This window comes from Corvus moneduloides, chromosome 1 (genome assembly GCF_009650955.1).
Source record: "Corvus moneduloides isolate bCorMon1 chromosome 1, bCorMon1.pri, whole genome shotgun sequence".
Lineage (NCBI taxonomy): Eukaryota > Metazoa > Chordata > Aves > Passeriformes > Corvidae > Corvus > Corvus moneduloides.
In genome coordinates this window covers 56,890,925-56,906,016 of record NC_045476.1, presented here as the reverse complement: position 1 = coordinate 56,906,016, position 15,092 = coordinate 56,890,925, and the positions used below count along the sequence as shown (strand labels likewise).

Below are 15,092 nucleotides of genomic sequence, written 5' to 3'. Positions count from 1 at the left end.
TATATATTCTTTAACCTTTATTCAGGAAAGTAAGTACAATTTTAGGGAATTGAGTTTTAAAGGTTAGAAAACCTTGGGACCTAGAAATAATAAGATTATTTTTTTTATTTTAATCCTGCAACAGCTCTCACTCCCTCCAACAGTCTTTCATTTTTCCATCTGACCTAGCCACACTCCCTATTGATTTCTAATGTTATACTTCACCTCTTGACCTTGTCTACTGTATTAAGACTTCACTAATCATCAAACTGAACTTTGTTCCAGTGTGCAGGGCTACACTACAAATAGACATGATAAAAATAATATTTTGGAATATAGGGTCGAAAGGATGTGCACTGCCTTGCCTTGGTGGATTCAGGCACTCTGCACCCTTGCTCCCTGCATTTCAGCCAAACTAGTGACATTTCAAGGATAAAGGCAACAATTAGTTTCTTACTTCTATTTCTACAGATTCATGCAGCTTCTTACAGGTGGCTGAGAAAGTTTCCGAAGTGCCAAATTCAAAATACCAAAATTTGTTCTTCATTCTGAAACAAGAAAAAAAAAAAGAAAAGAAAAAAAGAAAGATCTTATTCACTATCAATATGTGACAAAAGTGATCATCCTGTCTTCCACTATAAGTAATGGCAAAGGCTTGGGAACATGTGACATCCCATTTGAAATAGATGAGCTCATAATTTTCAAAGCTTAAATGTTGGTGTCAAGTTGTATGATATCCCCTAAAGGGATAACAGGAATGTGTTGAACTGACAGGTTCAAATGTACCTTTGACTTTTCTTTTTCAGTGACTATCAGAATATTTTTTGTCACTTAACCAGTGACATGCCTCAGAAAAATGTATCGATTTTATTTCATGTCTTACACCTACTATACTATTTCTGATTCACAGTTAACATCTTTATCCTGCAGAGTAGTAGAATGTGCAAGCAGGGCAATCCCATCATGAAGACAAGCCAAGACAAAAATGCAGCTTGCCCTAAGCTAGTTAAAAGTAAAGGCAAATGCCTATTGTGCATGGTGACAGATGAGATACTACAAGAAAATAAAAATTCCAGATCTAACAATCTTTAGATATTTTGCAGTAGGAGAGCTGTATTACCAGGTAATTCACTCATAGACACATTTTAAATGGGCAATGAGGCCTGCATCTTGAAGTTCATTAACAGGTCTACAGGAAAATAAAACTGGATTTAATGCTAGTAAATTGCTTAGTTTATCATGACAGCAGGCAGAATTTACACTTTTTTCTTTTTAAATACATAAAAACTGCACTTCTGTTTTACCAGATTTATAGCATACTGTTAAATACAATCAGGACGCCAACAGCACCATTTCAAATAAGAACGTGTACTTTTTGTGAATTCTCATGAGTAATTATTATTCTGTAACAAAAAAAAAAAAGAAGCTAAACAACCACAACAAAAGACACTGAATTAGAATTCATTATTCCCACTTAAGAATCAGATATGAACACAGTTTCTCCACTTGTATAAACTGTTCTCTGACACAGCACATTGTGCTTTTAACTTGAAAATGACTGAGTTTGCATGAGCTAGAAGTGGAGAAGAGTGAAACATAAATGTAGATGATTGTAAAACATGTCAAAAGTACAAATCCTACCCGTAATTATTTCAAATTACATATAAAAGGCTATTTAGTTGTTGTTAAAGTCTACTTAATGACTCTTAGAATTACAAAATGCAAAGAGGTATTGCAGTGCTGGCCATTTCCAGAAACCTGTTACAAGAGTCAGCAATTTCTGGAGCAGTATTAGAGGTGTGTAAAGATGTCCAACCTGGTAGCCTACACAGAGTTGGGAAGAGAAGAGTAATAAGGAAATGACACATTTCCGATGAAAAAAATTACAGGAATTTCCAAAGGTTTTTACACAGAAAATCTGAAAATATTTGGAAACTATTTTTGAGAACCTGTTCTCAGATAAAGGCATATTCTCGAAGGAGCTCCAACAACCAGAAGGGTTCAGGCCAGATTCAGGTCCAGATTCCTCGAGTCCATGAATGGAAGTGGTCTGACATATGTTTGTTCTACACCTGCAGTTTAGTTAGCACACTGCCTACTGACCTGGGATCAAGTGCTCTATTTATGCCAACGTATAGAAAAAAATTTAGAAACCTTTTGTTTCCAAAGAAATGTGAACTAAGTCTTGAATTTCCATTGGGTGCCTTTGGAAAATCTGGATGCAGCTATCTTCCCACTACTTTCTAGACAGGGATGATGAATAATCAAAATTCCCAAAAAAACCCCAAAACAAAACAAAAAAATCCCACACCAAACAAAAACCCCAAAGCAAAGAAACAAAAAACCAGCCAAAACCAACCAACCAACCACAAAAAACCCAGCAAAACCCGCCACCAAACAAAAAACCTCAACCAAACAAAAAAAACCAACAAAACCTTGATGTAAGTATTCATAAAATACTTTGTAATTTCTTTTGATCCTATTATTAAGATAAAAAGCCTTTGTATCTTCTTTTGATAGCCTTTCCTTTTGCTATTCAGTTACTTTTACCTCAAATGAAGAATCTTTTCTTTCTCTTTATTTAAAAGACTGCTTTAAATTGACTCACTTATTAGCACTCTATCTAACAAACTCTTTGACTTATGCAAAGTTAAAATAGACATATATTTTTAAGTAATTTACTTTAAGTCATATACTGTGTCACATTCAGGTACCAAAAAAACCCCAGCATTGTCAATGCACTCAAGGATTACTAGAAAATTTAGATCTATAAATCTAAACCTTGTAGAATCATATGACAGAAGATTAAGTAAATATATCAGGTGAGTTTTTGATTTCTTATAATTTTAATAAAACCTCTAAGATTCTATCAGGCAGAAAAATGTATTGTGAGCCTGTTCTCCATCTCCAGTTGACTGTCTCTGTTTTTAAGCATAGAAGGACAACTTACTTGACCAGTTTTCAAATACAAAGATAGATGTAGATACAAATAATTTTATGCTTAATTTCCAAATGGTTTACCAACTTCTTTTACAAGCCATGAAATAGATTAAATTCCATGGTTTTATTCAAATGCACTACATCTTTTATTGAACAGAGGATTGTATTAAAACTTTTCATAGATACAAAATGGAGTTAAATAAAGAACTTCAGAGAAATTATACCGAAATTTTCATAAGCAAGACAAGTCTTATTATTCTAGTAAATATTACAATTTTTCTAATAATAATAAAAACCTCAACTTTAGTTCATATCTTCCACTTGCATTCCTGTTTCAAAGAGGTAAAGCTCATCTGCTTATCAATACAGCAGCAAACAGCAGAAGAATCCATTCAGAAGATTAGTGAACTACTATCATGGCCATTCTAATTTCTTCCATAATGTAACTAAATTTTAGATTGCTAAACAAATATATATTTAATAACAATTTTGCCACATTAAAACTGTAAGAAACTGCATCACAGGCTGCTGTCACATCTATATTCTCTCTCTCCCAGAGGAAATGATTTAGACTTTTCTCAGCTTTTAATAAGAGATGACCAAAAGTAAGTTTGAAGCCTGCTTCTTCTTTACAACACTGGTTTTGTTGGAATAGGAAAGGGAATGGATTATTCTAAAGAAAAGGGCTTGGGGTTTTTTTGTTACTTCCATATGCCTCAAAATGCTTATCTAAACTCTTAAACAACTTTACAATATAAATAAAACATCAGTCATGATTAAAGGCTGACTTATGTTGCTATTGTATTAGAGCATGTCAAAATATACAGCCTATGGGTGTAGGAATGACAAAACAAAACTGTACTTCAAGAACCTAAACACTTTTTATGCTGGCAATGTTACACATTTTCAAGTATTGATCAATCTTCTGACAAGTGGAATGATCTTCTTTAACAGGGATGAAATAAATTTGCAAGACAGTTGTGAGAGACTGAAATGTTAATGGTTAATGACTCAAACAATTGGCCATTTGCAAAAGCAGCAGGCTCTTTGCTGCGGCCAGATTTGCATCCCCCAAGTGAAGGGGAGGAGGTGGGTTTCTGGATGTGTGGTGACAAAACCCAAGAACACCCCAGGTGAAGAGGGGACGAGCACTAGAGGAGGACCACAACAAGCCAGTCTGTTTAGCATCAAGCTGGGGTTTGAGCCAAGCAAGGGAAGAGGCTGGTGAGGAGCAGATCTTGCTAGGTGCAATAACCCTTTTTATCATGCCAATGTCCTCAGTTATGCAACTTGCTCAGGTACAAAACTCTGGTTCTGGGGAAGTACCAGGACATTCAGACACAGGCCTGAAGGTGTTCATCCCTTCTGATGGGGCATAACTGGCTAAACCTAGCTGATGTGAGAAGCAACTGGAATGTCTTAGAAGACATCATAAGCCATCAAAGATTCCCAAAGTGCCCCCAGACTCATTTCTGGGGCCTTCCACCAGAGGACTGAGCATGATCCACAGTGTTTCAAGAGACAGTGTTGAACTTCCATCTCAGGGGAGGTACCTGGGTACCTGAACGCAGGTACCTGAACGCACATCAACCAACTGAACTATACATTTCGGGGGCTTCCCCCAGCCCTGACAGATCAAGACTGTGGCCATCACTTCAACCAAGCAACAATCAAATCTCATCACTGGATCCACGGGTGGTGATATCCATGTATGTATAAACACCGGTCATTCCGTGTCATTTCACTCTAATCTGCCCCAAGGGATCTGTTAACAAGAACCTCAGCTACTCTCACCTTCAGGAGCAGGTCATAACAACAGTATAAAAAGGCTAATACTGCCATTTCTTACAGCATTTCTATACTGTGGATAAATATCAGACTTAGAAACTTAGATACATTTCTTGGAAAAGTTCAGACTGATATTTGGTAATCAAGGCAAAATAATCAAAATAGTCTGTGATATGGGTTTGCTCCATTATCAGTTAATCAGAAACCCCCCTACTGCTAAAACTATTTTATATAACCTTTCTGATTAAGCAATTACAAGGCATGTCATTGAAAAATTGTCCTGTATCTAAATATGGAAATAGTAAATACTTTATTCAACACCTGAAGAGCATGTATACTTCATTGCACTATGATCACTCTGTCAGAACATGCATAACAATACACCAGTTATGGGCTGCTAATAAAAGGTCACAATAAAAGAGGAGTACCTTTAACTCAAGTAACAAATTCTTACTCTGGCATTTAGGGTCTATACTCAGGGCAAGAGCTTATTGCTACATTTGCAAGTTTGTCACACTTTCTACCACATCCTATTTACACTTCTTAAATTTACTTTTTACTTTTTTGCTTTATAAATTTATTATATTTATTTCCACTTTAATTATGCAGTGTCAAGCTTCAATGACTTCAGCTAAAATTTCTACATCAGAAAATTTGTGACTGTTATTTTTGTAAAATGTCAGTTGAAATACTTTGACCATTTTTGAAAATGACTGGATTAAAAACTTGTATATTTGCTTATATTAGAAGTGTTTGATAACATACATTTTGAACTGTTTTAATACAGCTACACTTTCTGAGCAGAGATTTTAAATTTAGCATGAGAATGGCCTTGAATCAAGAATATGCCTCTAGCCGTCTGCATGAAAATACATACAGAATTTAACCATATTATGACCTGTTGGAAGTAGACCCTGAGAAGGCTTTATTTTTCATATTCTGTGGCAGAGAAACAACAAATTTTTGTCTCCAGTTCTGTCAATTTTTATCCTTTAATCTGTACTAAATATAGAGCTTTTTTACCCAGGAACATACTAGAATTCTTCATTCTTCCAAGGTAAATTCCTTGAAAAGTCCACTACAGGAAGCAACCTCTAATACAAATCTGTGCAACAATGTCTGTTCACGGACAAGCAGAACTTGAATTCCTCCAGAAAGTATATTTTTCCCCAAAATATAACCTCTTAGCACTGCCTTCTGAAAATACTTTTTTAAAGACTATTCCAACTTTTTTTCAAAAGTACTGTTTCTTTGTCAGTGAGTGTCAAGAGTTATCTCAATCTATATCATAAACTCATACAGTTTTCAGCATAAAGCTCCCATTCTAAGAGCAGCATTCATGAACAACAATGTACAGAATGTAATGAATTTTTAAAAGAAAATTCTATGGCAGGAAAAAAAAAGTAGCAAAGAACATTTAATCTATTTCATAAAGAGTAGATGCTTATCATCTCAACCACCACAAGTCTGGAAGGTGCTCAGAGCCACAGATTAATGCTACATATTTAAATGGAACAGGTCTCTTTACCTCCCTTTTCTCCCTTGTTCACTCTTTTGTTCCAAGCAAATGTGGAATAATGTGTAGAACCACCTCTGCAGGGAACCAGAAATACCAGAAAAGCCTGCTGAAATGGAGGTATATTTCCACGGAGAAACTGTGAGCAGTACAAAGGGAAAAAAGGGTTGACAAGTATATGTGAAAAAAGAGGAGGTCATCATCAGAAAATAGAGGAATCATGAAAGAGAAGAATGAGCAGGACAGAGGAACTTAATTTCAAAATGCATTGAAGTTCTACAGCACTTAAAAAGGTATGGTGATAAAATACAGAAGAGAAGTAAAATAATCCTAAAAGAGACCTAAATAAAAACACATATTTCTTAAGTTTGAAAATACAGATAATAAGGTCTAAAAATGAAACTAGGAATATAGGAAACGCCATGATGGGCAAAAATATGGCCATGTCTTCCAATATTCTCTCACTGACAGCGGTTATTACCAGACACCATAGCAGATAATATAAAACTCCATGCAGTAAACATCTAACTCTATGGAAGGTTTATTATTATTTATAATTCTATCAAATTGCAAAACACTACATTCAGATTAGATAAAGAAGAATTCTTTTATGATGAGGGTGGTGAGACACTAGAACAGGTCGCACAGAGAAGCTGTGGATGCCCCATTCCTGGAAGCGCTCAAGGCCAGGTTGGATGGGGCTTTGAGCAACTGGTCTAGTGGAAGGTATCCCTGCCCATGGCAGAGGGGTCAGAACTAGATGATCTTTCAAGATCCCTTCCAAGCCAAAGCATTCTATGATTTGAATTCAATTTGTGGACACTTACACCATTAAGCAGTATGAAAGTGATTCCCAATGTATGGAGGAAAAAAAATGTCTCCTTGGGAAAAATAAGCTTACTAAGGTGGGTCTGAAGTTGCTCTTTTGGTTTAATGAGTCCTAGCCTGTAAGACATACATTCAAGAGCAAGTGACAGACACACTCCTCTCTGGGCTTGCTAAATGGCAGGATCCAGACACCAATGTTGAATGGTGCCACATTCAGTCAACATCTCATCATTAGTGGTGTTCCCCAGGCATCAGTCCTGCCTACCATCTTTATTGACTTGGATGAGGGGCTTGAGGGTACAATAATCAAATTTGCAGATGGCATCAAGTTGGGTCAGTGTTCTGATCTGCTGGAGGGCAGGAAGGCTCTGCAGAGGGACCTGGACAGGCTGGATCAGTGAGCCAAGACCGGTAGTGTAAGGTTCAACAAGATCAAGAGCCAGGTCCTACACTTTGGCCACAACACCCCCATACAGTGCTACAGCCTGGGGCAGAATATCCAGAAAATGACCCAGCAGAAAAGGACCTGTGGCTGCTGGTCGACAGCTGCTGAACAAGTGTGGCTGAATGCAGCGCTGAACGCAGCGTGCCCAGATGGCCAAGAAGGCCAATGGTATCTTGGCTTGTATCAGGAATAGTGTGGTCAGCAGGATCAGGGAAGCAATTCTTCCCCTGTAGTCGGCTCTGGTGAGGCCACACCTCAAATGCCATGTCTAGTTCTGGACCCCTCAATTCAGGAAGGACATTGAGGTGCTGGAGCAAGTCCAGTGAAAGGCAATAAAGCTGGTGAAGTGTTTGGAGCACAAGTTCTGAGAGGAGCGGCTGAGGGAGCTGGGGTTCTTTAGCCTGGAGAAAAGGAGGCTCAGGGGTCACCTTACTGCTCTCTCTACAACTCTCTGAAAGGAGGCTGTAACTGGGGGGGAAGGGGGTGGGTGTCAGTGCTTTTCCCAGGCAACAAGTGACAGGACAAGAGGACCTAGTGTCAAGCTGTTGGACATTAGGGAGAATTTCTTAGCAGAATGGGTGATTAGATACTGGAATGGGCTGCCCAGGGAAGTGGTGGAGTCACTGTCCCTGGAGGTATTTAAGGAATGACGACGTGGCACTCAGTACCATGCTCGAGTTGACATGGTAGTGTTTGGCTACAGGTTGGACTTGATAGTCTGAGGATCTCAGAGGTATTTTCCAAACTAATTCATTCTGCGATTCTGTGAAGTAAAACTTTACAGCATATAATATGTCATAGGAATTGTACATTGTATTTCTGGTGATAAAAATATGTGTATATATAGGATTTTATCTAATTTAACACTCAACATTGTAGAAAATAGAACTTCAGTTGGTAAAAAATATTTTAATGCTTTCTGCAATTCAATATAAAGAATATTTTTACCAGATCTCTCACAGTAGTTTTCAACAGACAACATATTTTCCATCTTTTCTTACAGTTCATAAATCTATTATCTAGGTAATTTTATACTTAGGTAAAAATGATTTCATTGCAGCACATAATATATATTAATAAGAATGTATGACTTTTTCTAATGTTCTCTTCTTTCTACTTCTGTCTTAACAATCATATAATTTCTGTTCTTCTTTATAATGAATCATATGCAAAGGTAAGGAAATAGCCAGTGGAGATGCACATCCATAAGAGATTTATGTGTGACTGGCATGATTTTAATAGAGACATCTTTGTCAATTTTTTCTTTTTTCCATTACCAACTGTACTTCTGGCAAATCTAAGTGTTAATCTCCTATGGCACAGAGCTTAGGCAGAGACCATATAATAAGTGCAGAAAAGCTAAAATCCTCATAGAGCAGTTTCAGTTTTACACAATAAATAACATTTTCACATATCATAAAATGACACCACCCATGGCTGAAAAGCTACCCCATAAGTAGTCATACCACTAAGTAACACTGTGAGATCATGTTCCCTGACATTATCAGTTCTACTGCTGCAAAGCTGAATCTGGCTCCATTTTCTCTCATGCTTTGTCATAGCTTCGCACTGTAGCTCTCAGGCATCCATGCAGTTGGGCTGCAATCTCCATTGCCCGCCTGCCTGTCCCCCTTTATCCAGTTCTTTGCCCAATTTTCTCAAAACCCTCAGCAGTTCATTCCAGCTGTAATTCTCAGCCTTCCCCCTTCTCCATTCAGTTCTAGTCCTTCATTCAGCTGTGCTCTCACATCTGGCCAAGAAGCCACTCCTGGACACCTTGCCCTGACCATTTTCAGTAATAAACCGAAGTCATGAAAAGTTGCAAAAGGGCCTTGCAGTACTTAGTGACTGGGGTATAAAAATGTAGATGACATTTAATGTGGATAAATTTAAAGTGATGTATAGAGAAAAATAACAAATTAATTAAAATTTTACCAAGAGTGATCAGTTCTTAGTGACAAAGTCTTGGGCTTACAAATAGCTGAATTAAACTTTCATTTCCCCAAGGGGATTAATGGAGGGGGAGAGAGAAAACCATTTCTTATCTCAGGCTCTAACCATCCATTTGGATTGAAATATTTGTACAGACAGTTCACCTATGAATACTGGTCAATTCACACACTCCAGACAGGTACTGATGTTTCCAAATATCATCTGTTGTCTGTATATTTGCAGACAAAAGGTGCAATGAATTCATTGCAGGTCTGTGCACTGTTTCTTGATTTTGTTGAGCTACAGATCAGAATGCAATTTGTTCAGGTTTCTGAGAGAAATAGTAGCCAGACTGGATGTGTTTACTTCTTATAGGGTTACCAGGAAAAAAACCAACACAAGAGGAACACCAGGTTGATAATGATATCCATAAGCCACAATCTCATTTGCTATGAATCCTATTGTTGTTTTATTAATTATGATACCTTTCTTGCATACCCTCCTTACACTACAGACACCATCACAGAGACTACTGCTAACATCTATATGGAGGAAAATCTTATCCTAAAATACAAGTAAAAATTCCCATATGGAAATATAAACAACACACCCTAAAAATTTTAAGATCTTTGTAGCATGTGCTAGGTGCTATAATGCAGGAGGAACTTCTGAGCTGTGCCTCACATTGTATCTGCTTTCTTCCAGTATGCAACAAGATGTTCACAAGGGAAAAAAATATTTTCTCCAGAGTTACAGAAAAGTGGCTTATTCAACTGAGACTAATTGCAGGAGGTTAACCTACAGCAACTGATATGAAACCTAGCTACTCTAAAACATCGTGATACCTGACTGACGTAGTTAACAAGACATTTCTCCATGAAAGAGGGTACTGTTTCTAGTCTGTGACAGTAATACCTGTTTTGAATATATTGTTTTAACAAATTTATTAGTAAGACCAAAAAAATAGTTGTTTCTCAAAATATTTACTTTAAAAGTGTCTTCACTATAGCTTTGATTTAATCTGTCATTTTGCTCCCCTAAATAAACATTTGTTACACTTCTTAAATCCTTTGTGTCCATTCACCATCATGAAGATTTCTGCTCTTAACGTTTTACTTATTTTTATGCTTATATTTCTCCTCAGTTTCTTTCCAAAATTCCCCAGTCTTGGGAGCAGATGCTGAGGCACCAATGACTCATTAATCTCAAGAGGTTTTTTATCATGAACAAAAATAAAGTCTCTGAACAGTTCCATATTTACCAGCCTTGGTCATACTAGAGAGCCAACAAAGCTCATTTAAAAAAAGGCACAAAAAGCCCTTTCTGTATATATTAGAATAGACTGACTAGCTCAGAGCAAGGACACAGACCTCCACATTTCATCTTTTTATTATGTCAGAGGAATGAAACAATATTCCTTTCCCTTATGCACTAATACGGATATGTATACACAGACATGAGACTAGGTGCACTAAGCAGTACTTATAGCTCAGAGGCTCAGGGACAGGTTTGAAGGAGGAACTCCTCATTGGCTGCTTCACATGCAAAACTGTACCTTTGTTTTAGAAAACTAGCAAACTAACAATCATATAAACCAGTTTTGTTTCCCTGTAAAGCAGGTGATGACATGTAATTAAACAATCTTTTTCTCTAGCCCATACTTTAACTCTCACTGAAAAACTAAAATATCTCAATACTTCTATTCAATTCTTGCCAAATAAATCCTTCCATTACCATAAAGTACTTGAAACACCATGCTTTACACCATTCCCAAGTAGGACACAATGAGAAGATTAAGTGAAAAGGAGAAAAAAAAAAAAAAAAAAAAAGAAAAAAGAAAAAAGGAAAAAGCAATCAAATGCTGTAAGGCAAACAATAAGCATCTCTTCTGTAAGCACACAAGAGAAAATCAGACTGTATAGAAGATCTTTGACTAAATCTTTCTCCTTATTATTCCTCCAGAAATATTTAAACCTTACTGGTTTAAACCTTTACAGGTCAGACTCTGCCTGTCTGACTGGGATTCAGAAGAGTTTAAAATTTATTTTTCTATTGAAAGAGCTGGTTTATAAATTTAGGAAGCCTCACTCATTTCAAGTTTCATTGTCTCCTGATTTCACCTCTATGAGAATATCACTTCTAGGAAGGAGGTGGCTTGTCTAGGATTTAGTTTACCACCACAATGCATTTGTCTGCCTGTGAAGTAGGACGACACTGTATTTCCATCCAAGACAAAAGACATCTACTCAGTGAAACTGAAGGTGTGATTTACCAGGCCTGAGTAAGCAGAATTGGTCTCCAGGTTTCATTGAGAGAAATAACTGGTTCTCCACTGACTATAGTGAGAGCACTGACACCTAGTTCATATGTAGATAGACACTTTCAAGTCCTAGATTAAGTTCTCTAATCTAAAACTGAAAACCTATCTTGTTTCAAAACACTTCACCTAGATAGAAGACTGTCCTCCTAAGCCCTTCAACATAAAAGAAGTCTCATTATTTCTCAATTCACTTGCTAAAAGAGAATTTACAAAACATATCCTTGCAAGTATGCACTCATACCTATGGATTTTAGTAACTTATCACAAAAGAATCCAAGATCTGAACCCAGGCCACCTGTGTTCCCTGCAGCACATTCAATTCAAAAGGCCACATAAGCTGTCCCATCTCTCTAGTCTCACCTTCAGGGAATTTTTAAATAGGCATATAACCTGTTTTGTGGAAATGCATGGACACTCTGCTACCTGCTTTCCTACAGGAGGGTTAAAGCACAGCTACTGGATCTCAGGTGCAGATCATTCAGGAGAGAACAGGCAGGTGAAACACATGGGCCAAGCTTCATTCTCTTTGTGAAAAAAAAAAAAAAAACGAGTTCATATTTCTTAAATAATGGTACATTACTTTCTATTTTGTGGAGGATGGGATGAGTTTTGCTTTTAAAAGGCCACTGATTTTTTAAAAACCTGAAAATATTACGATTAATGCTATATTTGTGAGTCTATATTTTTAGGCAACTTTTTTCCCCTGAAGATTGAACGCAGTCATCAGCTGTGGTTAAAAATGCTTTTCTGTAAATGTGCAGAGACTTCAGAATGCATTTTTAGTGTGACAGAAGGTCTTTACTTAGTAGAAATCAGGACTTAGCATTGAAAATGCACATGGTAGCTGTATAAATAATAAATTCTACTGCTATAATTACTTACTGTCTTATCCTTCACAATAAAAATTTAGAAAATTTTCTACATTGAACAGCACCTTAAAGGACAAGGCAGATTGCCAGACAGAGAGTAAAGCTAGGAAGAGTATAGTGGTTTTGGTCCTCCATACAAAGCTATGTGACCATGGATCATTCCTCCAAAAACTGTGTTGGATTATCAGCAAATAACATTTATATACCCAGCATGTAATTGTTTCACTTATTACATGGCTGCAGTGAGAGCACTTATTCTTCAATCCTGCTCCATTAAAATTCAAAATACATGCAAACAAGAAGAAATTGATTAATTTTTCTAAAGCATGTTTAAAATAGATCTGTAAAATGGTTCCCTATGTGTCTTTCATGGAATGTCCTTGTGATTGTATACATTTCACTTTGAAAAAGTCTATACAGACCCTTTTGACAGGAACATACACAAAGAAATCTGTCTTTGTAATTTTTTTATCATCATATGCTACACGATAAATTTAGCACCAATGTCTAGTAGGATTCCTTTCTGCAGCCAGAGAATTGGTGAGGAATCAACCTTTATGGGTAATAACTCTAAGCTATCAAGCCTAGTAATTAGACCTGTGCTGCCTAAATTATATTTGTCTAGTTCAGTGCCTTCGGTTTTACTTTTTACACTACAGCTCCATATTGCATTTCTAATCATTACTTCACCCCAGCTTTTTAAAATCTCACACAGCTCCATGCTACCAGCTGTTGTTTTCTTTCCTAATGCACTTCACTTGCAAAGAAAGAAAAAAAAAACTAAACCCAACAAAAACCTCACAGATTTAGATTTCTTTGAACCTCATTCTTACTCACTGCTTTTCAGCTCCTGAAATAAATGGAAGTAATCATTCTGTGCTTTAAATTCAGTAATACTTTAGGACTTAAACTTGATAAGGAAATTGAACATGGTGAATGACAATACTGTAATTTGGGGGCACTGATCTGATTCCTTCAACTCTGCATAATTTGGACTCTATTTCAGCATAAAACTTCATAATTTTAGATGACATACAACTTTTCTAGCTAACTAACTTAGCCAGATCAACCAGCTTTAAATGAAAGTTAAAATTTAGCTAATCTATAATTAGTTCTAGTTCAATCATTCTATAGATTTAATTAAAAAAGTAACTACAAAAACCAACTCCAAAAGACAAAATAAACAGAAATGCTTATATTAAACTGGCATTTTTTTTAATCACTTCATGTTATTTGACATAAAGAAAACATCAGCTGCACAGCTTTTGTTAATATACATGCACAGCTTTTTTTGAACTGCGAATACTCAATAAGGAATTTCAAATTATCAGCACACAAAATGCTGTATCACAGTTTGTTGTAGTTACAGGAGAACTGCAGGTAACACTTCCACTGACACTTGTATAAAGCTCACGGAAGTTAGCTTGCAAGCTTGCCTTTCTTTCAAAAAAAAAAAAATCTTAAGAGTGTATTAAAGCATAAAAGCCTAGCAGCTAAAACAGGTCTGCAAAATGTATTCTGCCATAAACTTTTTAAGGCTGAAGAAAAGTAAAGGGTAAGTGAACTTTTTCAAATCTTAGCAAACAAAAAAGCTTAAAGAAACCATATATGAAGCAGTCTGTAAAATTTTCTTCTTGGGACTTCACAAAAGCAGGTACTAAATTCTTATAGTAAAGGTTAGCGAGCTGACTACAAAAGGCATACTTAAAATAAAAAATAAGGTCTATCAAACTTTTTCAGTTTTTCAACAGAGAACACACATTCATCCACCATTTTTAATTTTAATGTATATTGCAGAACTAGCACGAAGTATACACTGAAATTCTTAGCTTTTCCATAGTTCCTGGGCATCAGTTCACAAACACAAGGGGGCAGTAAAAATTATTATCTTTGTGCAAAGTCCTAATGACCTCTACCTCACAGTAATAGGATTTTTCTGTTGTTCAGGGATTTTCCGAGAGAGTGGGAAAATACTTGAATATTTTTTCTTCCCATCAGATTTCAGCTGTTTAGCATGGTGCGAAGGCTGAATCAAATAGAGTTAATGACTTAGCTGGTAGGAGAGGTGGCATAAAACACATGTAGGATTTGAAATGCAACTTCCAGATTTAAAACATGCATATTTCCACATTTTTGTGAGATCCCCAGAGCTGACTGTAATTCTAATGTTTCTGTGTTATGATATAAGTAGCTTACTAACCAAGTCTAACTCCCTTCAGAGAAGAGGATGGGGAGGAAGGAAAAAGCCAAGCCTGATTAGTGAAAATAGTGCTGTTTCCAATAAATAACACAGACTATCATGTTAAAGCAGAACTGAAAAATGCCTTCCAAGGTCTTATCTTTGCAAGTGGACTTCAAAAAAATGTTCCTGCACAATTTTTCTAAGTAGTAGCTATAGACTATGCGTTGGGAATTAATATTAAATTGTGGCTTTACCTCTAAACAAGAATATTATCAACACAGCAGCTCTACCAT

At 36.5% G+C, this 15,092-nt stretch overlaps 1 protein-coding gene across 10 annotated transcripts in view; it reads right to left on the bottom strand.

The window, feature by feature from the left end:
• The window catches only part of DGKB (diacylglycerol kinase beta), a 381,383-nt gene that overhangs the window by 81,462 nt on the left and 284,829 nt on the right, over window positions 1–15,092 (bottom strand). For all 10 annotated transcript variants that reach the window (XM_032110604.1, XM_032110600.1, XM_032110590.1 and 7 more), the window contains one exon: window positions 437–527. In XM_032110604.1, the coding sequence (XP_031966495.1) occupies window positions 437–527 (91 nt within the window). The remainder of the gene's footprint in view (window positions 1–436; window positions 528–15,092) is intronic.